General features: G+C 35.6%; 1 protein-coding gene, 1 non-coding gene and 1 pseudogene across 3 annotated transcripts; 2 read left to right on the forward strand and 1 right to left on the reverse strand.

The window, feature by feature from the left end:
• Positions 1–5,353: 5,353 nt before the first annotated feature.
• Positions 5,354–14,402, reverse strand: LOC108326272 (protein transport protein Sec24-like At3g07100). Of its 2 annotated transcripts, XM_017559666.2 has the most exons (14): positions 13,994–14,399; positions 12,748–13,761; positions 12,520–12,658; positions 11,771–11,961; positions 10,731–10,838; positions 10,429–10,632; positions 9,560–9,791; positions 8,940–9,089; positions 8,662–8,818; positions 7,935–8,062; positions 7,516–7,838; positions 7,252–7,428; positions 6,421–6,664; positions 5,354–5,772 (listed from the first exon to the last, which is right to left on the reverse strand). In XM_017559666.2, the coding sequence occupies exons 2-13, from the start codon at positions 13,690–13,692 to the stop codon at positions 6,428–6,430; spliced, it is 2,991 nt and encodes a 996-aa protein (XP_017415155.1). In that variant the 5' UTR covers positions 13,693–13,761; positions 13,994–14,399; the 3' UTR covers positions 5,354–5,772; positions 6,421–6,427. The 2 variants fall into 2 exon arrangements, 1 of the variants encoding a protein (XP_017415155.1); XR_008247577.1 differs by lacking the exon at positions 5,354–5,772 and having other exon boundaries at positions 6,527–6,664; positions 7,252–7,384; positions 13,994–14,402.
• A 630-nt stretch (positions 14,403–15,032) lies between these two features.
• Positions 15,033–15,106, forward strand: TRNAI-UAU (transfer RNA isoleucine (anticodon UAU)). The gene has a single exon. It is a non-coding gene; the product is annotated as a tRNA-Ile (tRNA).
• A 690-nt stretch (positions 15,107–15,796) lies between these two features.
• Positions 15,797–18,314, forward strand: LOC108324688 (S-adenosylmethionine synthase 1-like; annotated as a pseudogene).
• Positions 18,315–18,318: the final 4 nt, after the last annotated feature.

The following is an 18,318-nucleotide window of genomic DNA, read 5'->3' on the forward strand; positions in this document are numbered from 1 at the left end:
ATGTTATTTTTAAATAGTTATCATATTAGGTGATAAATAGAAAATGGGATGGTTGTAATGCTTAGTATAAGTGGATTCATGCTGTTAAGAAACAGATATTTAGATAGGTTATGTGTAAAATTTGGAAATTTTGAGTGAACACATAAATTCTAATTAATAGATAGAAAGATTATGGAGACTGTATAAAATAATAAAAATAATGATAATATAATTGATATAATAATATTATAAAAATAAATGTTAATAACATACTATAAAAAATATTAAATAATAATTAAATTTAGGTTAAACCCATTCGGAGGTCTCCATTTTCGTGGGATTGTCCCAGTTACATCCCCGTCTTTTAAGTTTTGTCAATTAAGTCTTTAATATTGAAAAATTGAATCAATTGGGTCCCTGCCGTTAAATCAACTTAACGAGGTTAAATTTTTGCTTACCTGTGAGGGTGACGTGGATAATTTTGGAGACGTGGCGTGCACATACCATTATACGTGGCTTTTTATTAATGAAACACTATTGTATGTGGCATTTTCTAAATGAAACATTTAAAAAATTGGGGTTTTTTTGAAAGATTTTAAAATTATGATTAATTGAAGTTTGAATTGAGAAGAGAAAATCCGAAGCTTCAAATTGGCAGGACGTCAACCATGGAAACATCTCCGTTCTGCGTTCATCATCAAGCCCAGATTCACCTGCAAACAGAAATCAACCTAGAATTGCGCCTCCGCATCAACAACCAAAAAGCACCATCTTCATCATGAACCAAAAGACGCGAAGCTCCTCCCATGGCTGTCATCTCCTTCGCACAACCTGCATCAGAAATCGGGACCAGAGAAAAGCAATTTCGCGCAACAGCCCAAGAACCCCAAATCAAACCCTACGAAGAACCCTAGGCGCAAATTTCATCTACCCCTCTTCTCCATCTCGCGCCACTCAAACCTTCATCCGGCAACCATGGCAACCAATCAAACCAGAATCGTGTCACCTAGGAAACCATCAACACAAGTCCAATTCACTGAAGCCATGACAGAACACGAGCAACCGCCGGAGAAGCAAGAGAGCATTTTCCCCTCGCCAATATGAAACCCTAATTGATGAAACCCTTGCACAGATCGCTTCGGATTTTCTCTGCCATGGGCTTCAGTCTTTGTCTATTGGTAACTGCGCGGACCTTGATGATATGGGGTTGATTGAAATTGCTAGAGGGTGTTCCAGGTTAGCGCCGCCGCGTCGCGAACTCCTTGCGTCGTCACGAGACCACGCTGTGAGAGCTCCAACGCCTTCGTTTCTCCTCCTCGAGCAATTGTGAGAATCATAAAATGTTTCAGAAAAACCCCAATTTTTAAAATGTTCTTTTAGGAAAATGCCACATGATTATTAAAAATCACGTATAACGTTCTCTGCAGGCCACGTCTAAGATTACATCCACGTTACCCTCACAAGTCATCAAAAACTTAACGGGGTTAAGTTGATTTAACGGCAGGGACTCAATTGAGTCAATTATTCAATAAAAATGATCAAGTTGACAAAAATAAAAAGACAGGAATGTAACTAGGACAACCCCACGAAAATAGGGACCTTCGAATGAGTTTAACCTTAAATTTATAAACCAAAATAATTAGTCATTATATCAACTAAATTATACACCATTTTACAAACTCTAAAATTTATTGGTACATAAAATAATCTTTATTATTAATAAATATTATAATTAATTAATAGATTATAATTTAAATTAATCTATAACATTAGTTATTAATGTTTTAACTAACTATTATTATTAATTATAAATTCTTTATTTTTAAAAACTTTAATAATTAATGTTAAAAATTATTTGGACTTCAATTCACAAATTAATTATATTTTTTTATAAATAATAAATATTATTTCAAATATTAATAATTTCTAGTTTATAAAATAATATATAATTATGTTTATAAATAAATATATGATTAATATAGTGATTAATTATTAATTTTTCTAAATTTATTTATTATTTAATAATTATTTAAGTAAAGGTATATATTTGTCTTGATCAAAATGTGTAATAAGTTACGGCTGTTACATATAACTCGGTCGTTTAAAGAAAATTACATGAAGGTAACAACATTACATTTCATAAAATGAAAATAGAATTGATAATTTAATATTACCTGCTTTTAAACAAGTTTTTTCTGAGTATTTTTCGATAAAAATAAAAATAAAAAATAAGCGAGTTTCTTTACAAAATAAAATTAATTTATGTATAAATAGAATAAAAAGTTTAGAAAAATTATATGAATTTTTTGAATGCATTAACTAATTTTATGTTGGAAAAAACTAACTTAGTTATTCTTATCCCAAGTCAATTAGCACTTGAATAAATATCCTTAAAAGGCAATATTGATAATTGACTAATCATTGCTTTAATCAAACTCTTACTAATTTATTCTCATTGTTATATCTAAAGTATATAGTCATTAATGGGCAATTAAAACTTTGAATATTAAATAAGTTTTCTAAATGGCAAATTTGATAACATAGTTATATTAATTGTCGCAAATGAGAACGTGCAATTAATTCCTAATAGGAAAAAAGAACATAAACATTGAAAGTAAAGAAACTAATTTCTATTTAGTTTTTCTTTTCAATTCTTTACATTAAATATTAGTTTTATACTTATTTATAATTTTAAAAAAATAAAGATCCTAAATGTTGTTTAAACCCAACAACCCATCTAAGATAACTTCTTCATTTAGAATAAGAAGAAGATGGATTCTTTTATGTTATATTTAGTAGTTAATTAACTAAAAAAAATCATAACCTATTCAATTTTTATAGTGGTTGCTTATTTTTAATTGATCCATGGTACACAATTTCAACATTCAATATTTGGATAATAATTATTTATAATAACATAAGTGTATTAATTATACTTGCTCATTATCTTTTCAATTTAATCCAATTTTGGAGTTGAGAAATTCAATATGCAGATATTTTATTCATAAGCAACACTGAATCAAGACAAATTAACACATTTTTGGATTCGTAATGCATTAAATAATTGTGGAAGTTGAGATGTGGTGTCATTGCCTCCACAAATAATGTGTATAATTTGAGATATTTTTTCATATAAAATATAGTGTTTCTAGTTCTTAATAACAACTATAAGTTTTTTAACAGAATCACTAATATGAATAAGACTAATTATGTGGAATTTGTTTTTTTTTAAATGATACCAATTGACCACATTTATATACTCGTTACCAATGAACTTTAAAATTATTTCTCTACAATTCATTAATAAAATACACATGTAGTCGTAATATTTAATAAAGGCAAATAAGAAAAGAATAGTATTGTATTGAAACTATAAAGTGTCATATAAAAGAATTGATCAATCTCTTATAAGAAAATGATAACCAGGACCCAAGTATATTTTTTGAAGTTACTGACTAGTAATAAATGAACTTTTCCGTAATTTTGGTATTGTGTTTTTTTAAACAAATTTCTCGATTATTCCATTTTTTGATAATAGATTTTTTTTTAAATATACATTTGAACTTATCAATGTTGGTTGTTGACATAAGTATAAATGGTACTCACTTGTGTTTGAGTTAGTCAATTGAGTGGTCCAGAGTTTGAATTTTGATTATGTCATTTTCCTAATAAATTACATTTTTATTGTTATTGTTTGGTTTAATGTCTCGGTAGGTTCCAATTTTCGGCGTGAATTTCAAATAGGTCCCTTTTCTTTTCGGCGTCTCAATTGGGTCCCCATTTTTGTAAAATTGTAACAATTAAAGGCCTACCGTCAAATTGGACAAACGGCCGTTTAATTGTTTATTACGTGGCATGGTCAGTGTTTTCAGTAATCATAGGTGGAATTAAAAAAGAGTTTTGTATTAAAAACTATGAAGTTAAATCAGCTTTAGAGAAAGGGCACAGTGGTAATTCCCACTTCATCTTCCCCTCTCCTTCTCACACACAACCCGAGTTCTGAAGCAGAGAGGATGAACCCGAACATGTTCCGCTTGAGGAAGCCATGGGTCCTGCGCCTAACAGTGCGCGATTTGTGATTGTTGGGTTCTTCTTTGCAGGTCTGGTTTTTATGCAGGTTCGATTGTAGAGCGGGAAGGTGCGGTGGCGTGTGATGGCTGCCATGGAGGTTGGGCAACGGCGAGGAAGCTCGCGAGGTGAGGGAGGTTAGTGGTGGTCGCGGCATGGTTGGTGAAGATCGCGAGGTGATGATCCGAGATGAAGGTGCGATTGGGTTCCGAGAATGGAGAAGATGAAGATGGTTGTGCCAAGCTTTCGTCAATGGAGGAGAGGCGCGATGAAGGTTGCGGTGGCTGGTGCGTGTTCGATGATTTGCGTGTGAGAAGAGTGGTGTCGCGACGGCTGGCGTGGTTGATGGTGGTGGAGAAGAGGACTGTGACTTTGTGCGACGGCGGCGAGATGTTGGTGATGCGAAGACGAACTCGCAGATGGCGGTCGTGGTGGCTTCGAACCCTTGCGCGAAGGAGAAGGAAGGTGGCGGCGGTCTTGGTTGAGGCACCGTGGTGGTCCGTTGATGCGCCGGCGAGAAAGGAAGGAGATGATGTTCTGGCCGTGGCGACGACTTGCGGCATTGGCGAGAGCGGCGGAAGCGGAACGGCAGTGGCGGCTAGGGTTAGGGTTTCAGTGGGTGGAAGATGATAGGGCTGACGTGGCAAGGTTGAAGAGAAGGTGTTTGATACAAAGTCAGTGTGAGATGGGAATCATGCCACGTGTGATTACTGAAAACACTGTTCATGCCACGTAACAAACAATTAAACGACCGTTTGTTCAATTTGACGGCAGACCCCTAATTGTTACAATTTTACAAAAATGGGGACCCAATTGAGACGCCGAAAAGAAAAGGGACCTATTTAAGATTCACGTCGAAAATAGGGACCTACCGAGACATTAAACCTTATTGTTTTTTTTTATCTCAATACTTAAAAAAAAACTCTTCATGGAAAACTAGGAAGTCTTAATAGTCTAATAAAAGTGAACACCAAAGAAAGTTATAAAAAAGGTATGCATTATACAATGGTGCAGATAATTCTATATATTTCTTCCTCAATATTATAATACTCGTTTTAATCATAATACTGATTTTACCGTCTAATTTTTATTTTTAATAAAATATTTATTTTTTAATCAAAACAAATAAGAAATCAAAATTTACTAAAAATGTAAAAATATAATTACTAAATATTTATTTTTATCTACAAAATAACGTCCAACTAATTTTATAACTTTTACTTTTCATATTTGCCAATATTACAGACAACCCCCAGGAGTGAAAAAAAAATGGTGCGAAAACGAAAGTTTGCTGACAAAGGTAAAATGATGATTTGGAAGAGAATAGTTCCAAAATCTGAATATCAGAATAAATAAAAATTACCAGCAAACAAAATTCAAGAATTAGCACTGATTTTGACTTGACTTCTCTCTCTGTGTTTACTCTCCCTAGCCAAAAAACAATTTGAATTAAAAAATGAAATTATACCTCAGATAACTGCAACCTATCCAAAAGAGTTTTATTTTCTATTCCTAGGAAAGAAAAACACTTTGAATCTAATCACTAAGTTACAGTTCACCTAATTGATACATTCCAGGACGAACTTGCAGTGTCCATGAAACATCCTTCTAACGACCAATTAGCCTAGTCAAGCATCCACGCTTGTAATGCATCCCATGCATAAACTCAATTTATTTCTAATGAAGAAACGAAAAATTCCTTCAATTACGATACACGTAACAATCCTGACAAAAAAAAAACCACCATATTAAGCCATAGAAAATGTTCACAAGGTAATCACTACATAAAGGAGATATATGATTATGTTCAAGTCAATATAACTATCAATCTCAAATTGGGTAGAGACTACGTAATGTATGTGAATGTGAGGAGACGTGGCAGCCCGAGAGGAAATAAATTCGACTGTTCAATCTCAAATAAATGACCAATATTGAATTCATTTAAGTATGAACAATCTTTACCATTTATGTGTGTTTAAATACTTAATATTAAACTCTTCTCACTTCTCAGGTTCTCACTTGATTAACCTGCCTAAATGTATATACATACATACACATACTACAATTCTTTCGTACTAAATTCTATATAATGTTTCCCCCTATGTAAAACATCAAAGGATCCTGTTTCTCTGTTTTTTTGAGAATTTGCTTCCATTTAGGCGAGATTTAGGTGATCCAAATTTCATTCAAAGGATATATAATGTAAACTGCTTCACAGTCTACGTACTGTTGATTATGACTGGGCACTATAAGAGGGACAATTACCAGAGGATGAGAAATATTCAACGTAAAAATCGATGGTGAATATTGATTGCCCGCATGAAAATCACCAGATTTAATTGAAGCTTCCTTACAGAAGATTAGAATCAGTACCTCTATATTATGTTTGTTGCACTTGTCTGGAAATCTGTATCATCCAATCAGCATATCCATTATTAGCACCCAACTGGTCCTCAAACAGGTTTGAAAGAAGAAGGAATCCTTCTCTGGGGTGTTCACCTTGCCTCACAAGGCGGCACAACTGGTAATATGCACGGTCAGTACTTCTGAGCTTCTCAAGTACCTTTATCAGCCTCCGAGACATTTCAGTATCATTCTCATTCTCATTTAGAGTAACCTGTTCAAGGAAATAAAACATATATACAATTGAAAATAGATGCCACATGTTATTGAACGAGAGAAAAAGGGGAGGAATACATCAGAAGTCTGCAAAATTATTAAATAGGATATCAATCAACACTGGCGTAAGTCTAAACCATCTAAGGGACAAATTTAACACAAAATCAACTATGAATTCATTTTTTTGATCATGAAGCTGCAGCACTGAGAAATGCATACTAAATTTATGTATTGAACACTCCCGTGATATATCTCAAGGTTCACATACAATATACTTTTCAGCTCAAATGCAAGAACACATCAATAATTTGTTCAAGTATCAATTATTCTAAAACTACCAAGCAAGCTCGATATAATAATGATTGTTTATAATTCAACAATCATATATACATGTGCATGCATCAGATTGCAGAGAGAATAATTTGAACATTAACAATCCTTAATGAAGAACCAAAAACACTTATGAAGAAATTAGAAAAAGATGAGATAAACACGAAAGTTTTAAGAAACAAAAGAACTTAAAATGACAAGAATAATAAACCCATGTACTGTGCTTTCTCCTAGTCTTTATTGAATATACAGTACCTTTGAAAACTCTGCTGCAAAGTTAGACCCAAGTAAGTTCTTAGCTATGTCAGGTGAAATCACTCTACCAAACCATAAAATGAACTGGAAGCCATCGTCATATATATAAAGGCCCCTAGAATCCAAGCTCTCCCTAGTCAAAGGTAACCTTCTATCAATTTTTTTCAAATCACCAGCCTGAACATAAACACAGACAAAAATAATTCAAGGAGCAGACATTTAAACCATTTTCGCCATAAGTTTTCAGAGGCAGTAAAGGCATACATTTAGAAGATATTCGTCAAGTCGATGCAAACTAGGGTAGAGAAGTTTCAACATCCTTTTTACTGTTAGGGTCATCATTGTGTGTCCAGCTGCACACCGTTCATCTAATGAAACATCCCCATATCCACCACGGAGAGGTGCTGATCTACAAAGAGCTAAACCATACAAGGGTAGGAACTTTAATGACTCAGGATATATCATCCTATTCACCAAGCGCTGTTGCCCAGCATAGATATTTCGATAATCTCGGAGGCCTTTCACAATTCCTAAATGTACAGCACACCGGGCATCTTCAAGTTTATGGGATAATGTTTTCTCAATTGCTGCAAATATAAGAAACTGCTTAGGAAGATGAAAGAAACTATGAATCTATGATCCATACATATGATGTAACTAGAATAAAAGTCATGTCACCCTACCCAGCCTACTAAACAGAGATAAAATTGCACCAGTATCAGCCAAGCGATACATCTCTACCAAGTCTTTAACTACTGGAACTGCTGCTGTATGTACTCTGATACGCCTTTCTCCACAAGATGCAGTATACCTATTTCAGTTAAGGATGACACCATTCTTGAAGAAGTTTCAGATTCTAATTGAACTCCCATAAATGACCTTAACTGAGTAACAAGCCTGACAGACTTCTACGTTGATGCAAAGCATAGAAGAAATAAAAATACACAATAAAATGTGCTAAAACAAAAATGAAAAAGATAAAATAAGTTCATTTTATTTTGTTTTTCCAATATAAATGACTTAATTCATGGCATAACAGTCCCTAGGGAATAAACAATACCTAAGAATACATTTTCAATGCTCATAACAAAACACGGGAAATCTACATTCCTAAGTTAATATTCCTAGGACGTTTTTAATTAGTAGCAAACATGAGGAATCTACATTCCCAAGTTCGTATTCCTAGAAATGAGTTTTTAATGTGTGACAAACATACGCTTAATTCGAAAACGGGATGGATGAGAAAGGCCTCATGATTCATAGATGATTGTGCTCCAAGAATGAACTTATACATCTATCTCACAAATGGAAGTATTATGAAACAAATCATTAAAAAATGATCAGAAAAAGATGAAGATGTAGATGATTTATAATTATAACTCATCTCAAGGATTATGGAAGAAAGGATACAACAATGCAACTTGGAAATACATTGTCTGATCTGTCAGTGATGTTTCTTCAAGTGATAACTGCATGGCAAAGGCTTTATCACAATCCACGGCTGGAAGTGCTAACAAATTTGTGGACCTTAGCATAAAGTTTCCATGATAAGTTGTGAAACGGACACCTAGAAGCACAAAAGCATTTGACAACTATCATATTGTAGATATTTGTATATAACTGAATACTTGCAGCACGAGCCAGAAGAAAAACAAAAAATAAGCAAGGTCAAAATTTTCAACACAGACCTTTACCGCATCTAATTCGCAATACTGCTTCCCAGCCAGTTTCTCTGGTAAGGTCTCTCCTTAGCTCATTTCTTAGTTTCTCCCCGTGAATGACTGATTGGAAAGCTGGATAGTAATAGAGTTGACCAGCAGTATACTTTGCCAGAGTTCCTATAAATAATAAATTGTAAGCAAATAGTGCACTTTGTCACCTATAAATATAAGTTTGTTAGCTGCAAGAGTATGTGCTTATAAGACCACTTATACTATACTGAAGGATGCAAATTTAACAGAATTACAGGCAAAGAAAATGCATGCATTTGCTCACGGCCAATTAAGGTGCATCACCAAATAATTGGCCAATGCCAACTAAGCAGTCAAGGAAAGGGAGATAACCCTTCGGTAGACACATATTTGAGTGTCCCTTTTAGTTGACATTCACCCATCCTTAATCACACAGCACTATCATACACCACAGAAGAGTAAAATCATGGTACTCATTCAATTAAGTTTAGTATTCAAAAGTATAAATGAAATCTACAGAGAACTAAGAAAACCATAGGTAAGCAACATTATTTCATCAGAGAATCATCATAAGTATCCATTCCATGGAGAAGTTAAAGAAATTAAAAATGATTTACCTAGGGATGCGATGTCGGTGTACTTATCACTGAATGCATACATATTTACTGAGATTTGGTATTTAGAAAACTCAGCTGCCATTTGCTTGTAAAAGGGATCTTCTGGCAGTCTTAACACGTGTTCTTTATCTGTGCCATAGACTTTAGAATCATCTCCACGTAGTTTCAATCGACCAACACCAAGAGATGGGAGTGTGTTTTGAAAAACTAACAATTTCCCTCCAAGTTGACTCTATAGAGAGGCAGGAAAAATTCACAAAACAGAAATGCATAGGAAAGTATAATTTTGTAAAGGGATGGAACAATTGCACTAAAATTCTACAAATTCAAATGGACCCTCCTTTAAACTTAGCAAACCATGGGTTCCATCTCTGTGCATGTAACTTGGTTCATTATTATGATCTACCAGATTTATTCAGTGACATTTGGTTATTTAGAGTGCCTAGTAGTAATAGAAGGCCCATCCTTGCAATTGAACAAAGTATTGAATATTAAAATTTAAATAAGATATTTCAATAATAACTGCCATGTTAAATGAATTATCTAGAACTGGGTTAAGATTTTCCTGCCATGATCCCAGGAAATACATTTAAGCGCGCACGCAAATACACAATACACACAGATAATAGAAAATTATAACTAGTAAGTTTGCATTCATATTGTCTAACATTAAACATCCCACTCTTTAGCATGAAGACAATCTTTTAAATCATATTGTAGCATTTAACTTTCAATTAATAGATACTATGCTCAATGAATTTTGAGCCAAAAAGATCACAACTACTTATGAGTTGCAACCAAAACAACAACCTATAATAATAATAACAACAAAACAATTCAAAGTAGCAGGCAAAAAGGGACTAATATACCATAATCAAAAAGGCAGCCTTCAGAGAAGGACCAAAAGCAGATTCCAGATTCACATTGTCCTGGAACATGGATGGTAGACCATCAAGAAACGTTTCCACCACACTTCTTGATTCTGATAAGTTGACAAGGAGATCATCTGGCAGGGGAACAAATATGTCATCCAGATCTGAGACCACCAACATTTGTGGCTGAGTCAAGGATGACTGGAAAAGTGTAACATAGAATAATAAGCAAAATGTTAAGCCAATTAAGGCAAAGATAGAGATATATTAACAATATTAATACTAATAATACTGCAGACCTTCATGTTATAAAAATGTATTGTGCTGTCAAAAGTTGCAAACCCTATTTGTGTTCGTGGATAGCCCGGGAGCTCATCTAAACATGACCTGATTGTTTGGGCCACAACCTGGAATAAGAACAACATGAACCAACAACAAAGAATGATGTGAGTTGGAATAACAACTCCAGAATGCACTTGAAGCTGAACTTTATCTTGCACAAAAGAAATTAATTTTGGGTTGAACTGGATTTTGGCATCCCCAAATGAAAATATATGTCTACAAACTAGAGTTGCCCATAAAAAACATTTATTACCACCCAAGTCTACAAAACAGTGGAATCTCAAGTAGATGGGTACCCAAGATCCAGCTTTGTAAAAAAATAGTTATTGCTTAGAGATTTGATGAAAAGTGTTTTTTTAATGGTTAAATACAATTACAAAAAAAAAATACTTCTGTTTTGAGAGATAATCATAATTACAGTTTTGTTTAGAAGTTGCTCAAAACATTTCAAATAAACTTCAATCAGACATTTTATAGACTCTGTTGTTTTTTTCTTCAAAAACTTTAATTAACACACTAAAAACTCTTTAAAGTGAACTTTCAGGCAGGGAAAAGGAAAAGCAGAACAATATGGCTGGTAATATAGAAAATTATTGAAAACCTAAGTTAAACCAGATTTTAACGCGCAGATCACTGGATTGTCTAAACTATAAATAAAAACATTTAAGACACATTGCCCAATCTTTTTGTTCAGGTTAGTAAAAGAAATTTATCACATGCACCCAGTGAGCTGAGTTTCAAATACGCAAATCATGCACAAATACAAACATATTACATACCTCTACAATTATTTTCTTAAATCCGACCTGAAAACCCCTTGATCTTGTTAAGAAATTCATAGAATGCAGTGCAAATTATACACTGCTTCCAAGCTTCAGTTGTGCATAAGCTAGATTTCATATGAATAAAAAAATTGCCACTCAAAAGAATGAAATCATCAAGGTTATATAACAACAAAACCTACTAATGTTTAAAGTGCTCCAAGTGAAGTACTTACCTCAATCATTCCGCTTCTAACTGCAGATATGGAAACATCAATGAGGAAGAAATATACTGGAGGCATAGGAGGCCGCACCATATATTCTGCTGGGGCAACAAATTCTACCGTACCCTTTGAAAGCTCAGGTCGTTGATTCAAATCAACTCTTCTGCCAATGGCATCTAGTTGTGCATAATATTCACTAGGAACTGTACACAAGGCCAATAAATCAGCATTTTCAGAAAGATGTATTAAACCAATTAAATGTGCAAGCTACAGTGAAGACAAACAAACAACTTTCATCACAGAATATTTTCATTAAGCATGGAGGTAACAAGTCTGGATTGACGCCATAAGATTCAATATATTAGCATCTTACTAAAGACATTAAACCAATCACATGGTCTCTAACATTACAATTCCACCTTGTAAAAGTAACAAGTGACCCTACGGAGTTAAAATGGGAATAATACTGAAATAATGAATTTTCAGAACCAATAAGCATGTTCTTGTTTCAGAATTTGATGGACTGGAGTCTGGTCACTTTCAAATAATATATTAATATCTCATAAACAGAGCCTTAATTACTTCAATTTTCTCCTTTAAATATGTACATTACTTCAATTTAATAAGAACCATAAAGCATGCTCTTCTTTCAAAATGTAATGGACTGAAGTTTAGGTCATTTTTCTCATTAGAGATTTAATTACGTCAACTTCCTTCTTATATTATTCTAAATTTGTGAAGCACATGAATGTAGACGGTACCGTCATTAAGCAAGGAGCAGGCGTTGCACCGGAACTTTCTTCCGCCTTCAGTAAATTTGACATAGGGATTTATATATGTGCGGCATCTCCTACAGCGTACGACACCAGTTGCAGCAAAATTAACTATGGGTACCTCTTCCTGAAATCAAATAAAAATCAATGCACAAAGAAAAAATAGCATGCCCTCTATGAGTTACAAATAATTGAAAAGGATAGTGAGGCCCTAACCCCATCAGGAGGCTCTGCAAGCGGACATACAACTGCTCCAAGAGGAAGATTCCACCTTGAAATTAAGGACTGGGAACCAGGCATTCCACTGGTCGTGAGTCGTAGATATCTAGGATTGCAGTTCATGGGATACATATCAGCTAAAGACTTTGGCTCCTCATCACCTTCCGATGGCCTTGGCAATTCTTTAGCATCAATGGACGGCTCCATGAGTCCAGGACGAGTTTGAATTGACAGCGAATTGAAGTCTTCTGCCAAGCCATTAATGGCAACTGTAGGCTGTCCAGATCCCGGTTGTTGCATGGGCTGGACGCCTGACAGATCAGCCATTGGGGGCTGCGAAACATAAACTCCTTGATGAGGTTGAAAAGGCAAAGGTGGTGCAGGGACAGACCCATAATTTCCTTGATTTGAAGGGTTAGAGGAATACACAGGGGAAGCTTGCATTTCTGTGCCAGCCTGTTTCTGCGGATATCCAGGAAAAGATGGCTGAAACACAGGAGGAGGAACAGTTGATTCTGGAAGTGCAGGAGGGGCAGACCCCATTGAAACAAAAGGCGTGTGCGGCTGAGGCGGAAGAGAAGCCGGAAAAGACTGAGTTTGATCCGCAGAAGGTTGAAATGTTGGTTGTCCCATGGATGGAGGAAACAGGGGAGGTGCTTGAGTATTTGAGGGGAACGGTGTAATCGGAAAACGCGGGAAAGGTCCAGAAGCAGGTGGGGAATTGGAAGGAGGAGGAGGCACTGAGGAGCCATTAAACTGGCCCGGTGGCGCAGATAATGAAAATGGTGTGGATGCCAAGGGAGGAGCAGGAGGAGTGGGTCTGAAAAAAGGAGGCTCTGACTCAACCATGGTAGCAGTTGACGAAAAAGATACCATACCCTGTGCTGCATCAAAGGGTGGTCTAGAAAGAAAGGCTGATCGACCAGGGTTTTCTGTCCCCATAATTTACGCAAACACAATGACAACAATCGAACCACTTAATTCAGAGCTTCGGCTCCGTCGTCACCAAGCCTGACAGAGAAACCAATTCGATACAATCGATGCAGAAAAAACCACTAAGCGTCTAACAAGTCATAGAATTCAGAGCAAAGCAACATCTCACAATTTAGGAAAATGACAACAAATGGAATGAATTATCAAACAGCAACGAGGAGAATCGAATACGAATTGGTTAAAGTAAGAGACGGATCGAGAAAGGTGAAATTGCAATGGAGATCACGGAAGAACAGAATGATAGACTTACCGATGGTGATGCGATAGGCAAGAGGAGTTTAATCGGAGACGCATGTGCTGAATCAGAATCGAAATACTCAATCCTCTGTACCACTTGCTCAATGCTTCTTCCACCATCTCCTTCTCCCTACCCTACGATCACACCATTATCGTTGCTCTCCAATCTCTATATTCTCATAACATCATATTCGCTTTATTTGATTCACACTGAACCTCACCAAAATATCACTGCTTCAACTTTTGTTTTATATAGTAGAAGCTAACCAATGGCAAAGGAAAACTACTTCACCCAAAATTGCAGACACTCTGATGTTATGTCAGTGGTTGCATTGCATATGAACAAATCATTTTTTTGCCAATCTACATAAAAATATACTCATTTGTTGTGATCCAACTCTGTACCCAATCAAGGAATAGTTACATTTCTAATCTACTTATGCAATGCAAGTGAGCTTATCGACATCAACAATGATTTTATTTAATGAGATTAATTAAATAGAAGACATTGCCCAAAATTTCATTATGATTCATTGTCGACAAAACAAAATATATCTATAAATGGTACAAAAGTCCTGTGAAAACCTTAACATTATGACATGAAAAATAAACTATCAAAACAACCATTTAATAACTATGCTATAGTAATGTAACAATATAAATAAATAATTAATAAGTTATATGAAACTATAATCTAATTATATGATTAAACAGAGTTATTAAAATATCATTATTCTTACACTACACAGTCTACATCTAGCCATTAAACTCTCATGCCATTACAAGTGTACCGTTAAGCTTTCACGAGTTGTTATGGCCGTTGAAACCGTTGTGTTTTTCCCTCATTTATGTTTTTATCATTAAATGATGTTTTTCTTTTATGGAACATAGACATGTCCATTAATTATAATCTGTTTTGGTTGAATATGCTTGCAAATGCTTCACGAAGTTTCAAGGAGTTCATATTAGTTGGAGTTCAAGTCTTCCCTAAGCTGAATTTAGACTGATAGTAATACTATTCGTATAGTATTACTTAGAAACTATGAACGTATGGTCCCGTAGCTCAGTTGGTTAGAGCGTTGGTCTTATGAGCCGAAGGTCGCGGGTTCGAGCCCCGCCGGGACCACTTTTTGTTTCAGTGTTCCATACATTTTTAAACAGATAATGCAGTTTAACCAATGGCACTACCGACAGACATAAAATGTGTTAGAACTCACAATGTTTTTGGACCTCCTGAGTTGTGTAGATGTCGAAACTGGAAACGTATTTAATCCCTCTGTCAATGTCCAGAGATTTTTAAGGATGCCTGCACCTTGTTTCAACCCCCCCATCTTTGGTTAGTTGCGAAAATTCATTATTTCCCAACTATACTAATAAATGATCTTAAAAATTCTATCTTCTGCTTCACCAGCCACATGATTTTTACAACTAAAGAGTGTTATAGTTAGCATGGCCTAGTGCACCTTAGAAGATGTTCCAACAGCAAATCTACAGCTAATAAAAAGTTAAAAATGTTGGGTGGAAAATTTTTTGTTGCCCCTTAAATTCAACTAGGCTTAACAGAACTATTTAATATTAGGTAAAAACAATAACATGTCTTAAAAAAATTCGATGGTAAAATTTTAAACATTGGTTGTAGAGAAATAGTTGTCTGAAAACTATAAGTTTAGTATTTGTATTTTCAAATTGAAAGATAACAATGTTTAATAGTGGGAGGGTGCATTAAAAGCAAAGGCCAGAAGGATTGACACTATAAAAGGGGAGAGAAATGTGAGCATTGTCATCATGCAAAGAAGGAAGTTAGGATATAAAAAAAATGGAGAAAGTGACTAAGGTGTTGGTGATGTTGGCCATGGTAGTGTTGGTGAGTGCTTCCAATGTAGAAGGAGGAAGATTACTTACGGAGGAGGAGAACGTGGAGCAGCCCCAGAACTTCCCTGGATCCGGGGGCCTTGGAGGGATATTTCCAAGCCCAAGCCCAGGTTTCAGCTTCACCGGTGTGACCTTTGGCCCAAACGGGTTTTGCACTTTCCCTGGTGGCTGTACCCCTACTCTGCCCACTCTTCCCGGAGGTGTTGGAGGGTCGGTACCGGTGCCACCACATGCATAGGAAAATGTGAGAGTCTTGTTGGCTAGGGTAGAAGAAGACCATAATGCTGTTGCTAAGTAATATAAAGTACTGTAAAACTGGTTTAAGCTTTGGTTTACTTTTCTATGTATTAGTCTCTTAGGTATTGTTATGTGTGAATTTCTATGTGGCTGGTCTTACTACTATGGTAGAGTGTATGTGTATGTGTATGTAGCTTCTTGCATGCTACAGTTTATTTATATAAACTTTATGATTTTTTTTGTTTCTCAAAATTAACTTTAGATGGTGGTACAGATGAGAGAGGTCACCACAAAAACTCTAAAGAATAAATCAGAGAACATATATATACAAGTTTTATATTAATATAAAATATTTCATGTCTTGTTTGTATAAATAAATATAAAATATAAATTATTCGATCATATTAATATTGTTATTTAATTTTAAGAAAATTTGATATAAATCATGACTACGTTATAATTTATCAGATAGATCTTTATCTATTATATACATTTTATGTGTTAGCATGGCACAAATATGGTCCCTTTTATGGGTTTATATCATGTTCTGAATTTGTATCGTTGGTAGTTCAATGTCCACCATTCCATGTTTGAGCATGATGATGTACGAAGTTTTTGTGTGTTTTATTTGAGTCAACCAGAGAAGTCATTTTAGCAAGAAGCATCTAAATTTTATATCTTCAATCCAACACCTGGTTTGCCTCTTGTAGCTAGAGGAGAATGGATACCTTCTGTTCATATATCTGATGCAGTGCTTGGAGGAGCAAGACGCTGAAAGAAGAAATGCCTGAGACCTGCACCAAGACTAACTTGGTCATGGTATTTGGCGAGATCGCCGTAAAAGCGAACATGTTCTATAGGATTTGTGTCCCATGATGTTAGCTTGATGCTGACAACTGCAAAGGGGTCCCTGGCCACCTCATCAAGCGACCAGAAGACATAGGAGTTGGTGACCAAGGTCACAAGTTTGGCTATGCCACAGATGAAACACCTGAGCTTACGCCTCTCAGTCATGTCCTCACAGCCGAACTTGGTACCCGGTTCATGGAAGTGCGCAAGATGAGACCTATCCTTGGTTTGAGAGGTGATGGAAAAACTGAACTCTGTTGAGTACGCTAATGATCATGGAGCCATGGTGCCATGGTCCCATGGTCCCAGTGTGTGTCCCGATTGTTCTCATACATATATACTCAACGTGATGAAACTGTTACCAATTATGAGATTGTTGCAGACCTGTAAGAGCATGTTATTAAGCCTGCTATCGCTGCGAAGTACGTCCGAATCCATGTAGTCGTTTTGTGATTGGTGGTCCACGTGGCTATGCAGGTGTCCCAGGGCGCAAAATCATTGTTGACACATATGGTGGTTGGAAGCTCATAGTGATGGGGCTTTCTCTGGGTAGAACCCTACCAAGTGGATAGAAGCAGAGTCTATATTGCTAGACAGGCTGCCAAGAGAAATGTGGCCAATGGACTTGCCAGAAGGTGCATTGTGCAGATATCATACGCAATTGTTGTTGCTGAGACATTATTTGTTTGTTGACACTTTTGGCACATGAAAGATTCATGACGAGGACATTTTGAAGCTTGTGAATGAAAACTTTGACTTCAGGCCACGAATGATTACCATTAATTTGGAGCTCAAGAGTGAAAACGTCAGGTTCTTGAAAACTGCTGCTTTTGGCCGTTTTGGAATAGATGACCCGGATTTCACATGGGAAGTGAAGACTCTTAAGTTGGAATAGCGACATGAAAAAGCTGATTGCCAAGAAAAGATGCTATATCTCTCTAGCCGATTTCATACCTATCCATGGTGTTTTTGCCTTTACTTTTGTATCTTAAAAAAATATATTATCTCTTATCTCCACCTCAGTGTTTATTAGATCTTTCTCACATGAAAACATAGATAAGTTGAGTATATGTTGTTTACGATCGCTAGCCGTTAACTATATGATAGGGAAAAATTACGGTGATTGTATATTTGCAGTTATTAACTTGTATACACATGTTACAGTGGCCTCATTGTTTCATTCCTTCCCTGGTTTTTAGGCCACCAATAATAACAATAACAAGTTTACAATCCAATGTCTACCCTCGTAATATAATAGTCAATAAAGGACTATAAGGATCAGGGAACTTTTAAGTAACTATTGTAGTGTTAAATGCAATGATCTAAGCTATAAAAATCACGAGAAGGTACAGCCATGAACTGGTTTATTTTACTTTTCCC

The sequence above is a fragment of the Vigna angularis genome, chromosome 3, assembly GCF_016808095.1.
Source record: "Vigna angularis cultivar LongXiaoDou No.4 chromosome 3, ASM1680809v1, whole genome shotgun sequence".
Lineage (NCBI taxonomy): Eukaryota > Viridiplantae > Streptophyta > Magnoliopsida > Fabales > Fabaceae > Vigna > Vigna angularis.

Bases quoted from the DNA above. Each gene is read 5' to 3' on its own strand.
- LOC108326272 (XM_017559666.2), bottom strand. From the start codon at position 13,692: ATGGGGACAGAAAACCCTGGTCGATCAGCCTTTCTTTCTAGACCACCC. The intron at 8,819-8,939 runs GTCTGTGTTGAA...TTGTGCTTCTAG, and splicing joins GCGAATTAGATGCGGTAAAG to GTGTCCGTTTCACAACTTAT. The intron at 7,429-7,515 runs GTATGCCTTTAC...GTTTATGTTCAG, and splicing joins TTGACGAATATCTTCTAAAT to GCTGGTGATTTGAAAAAAAT.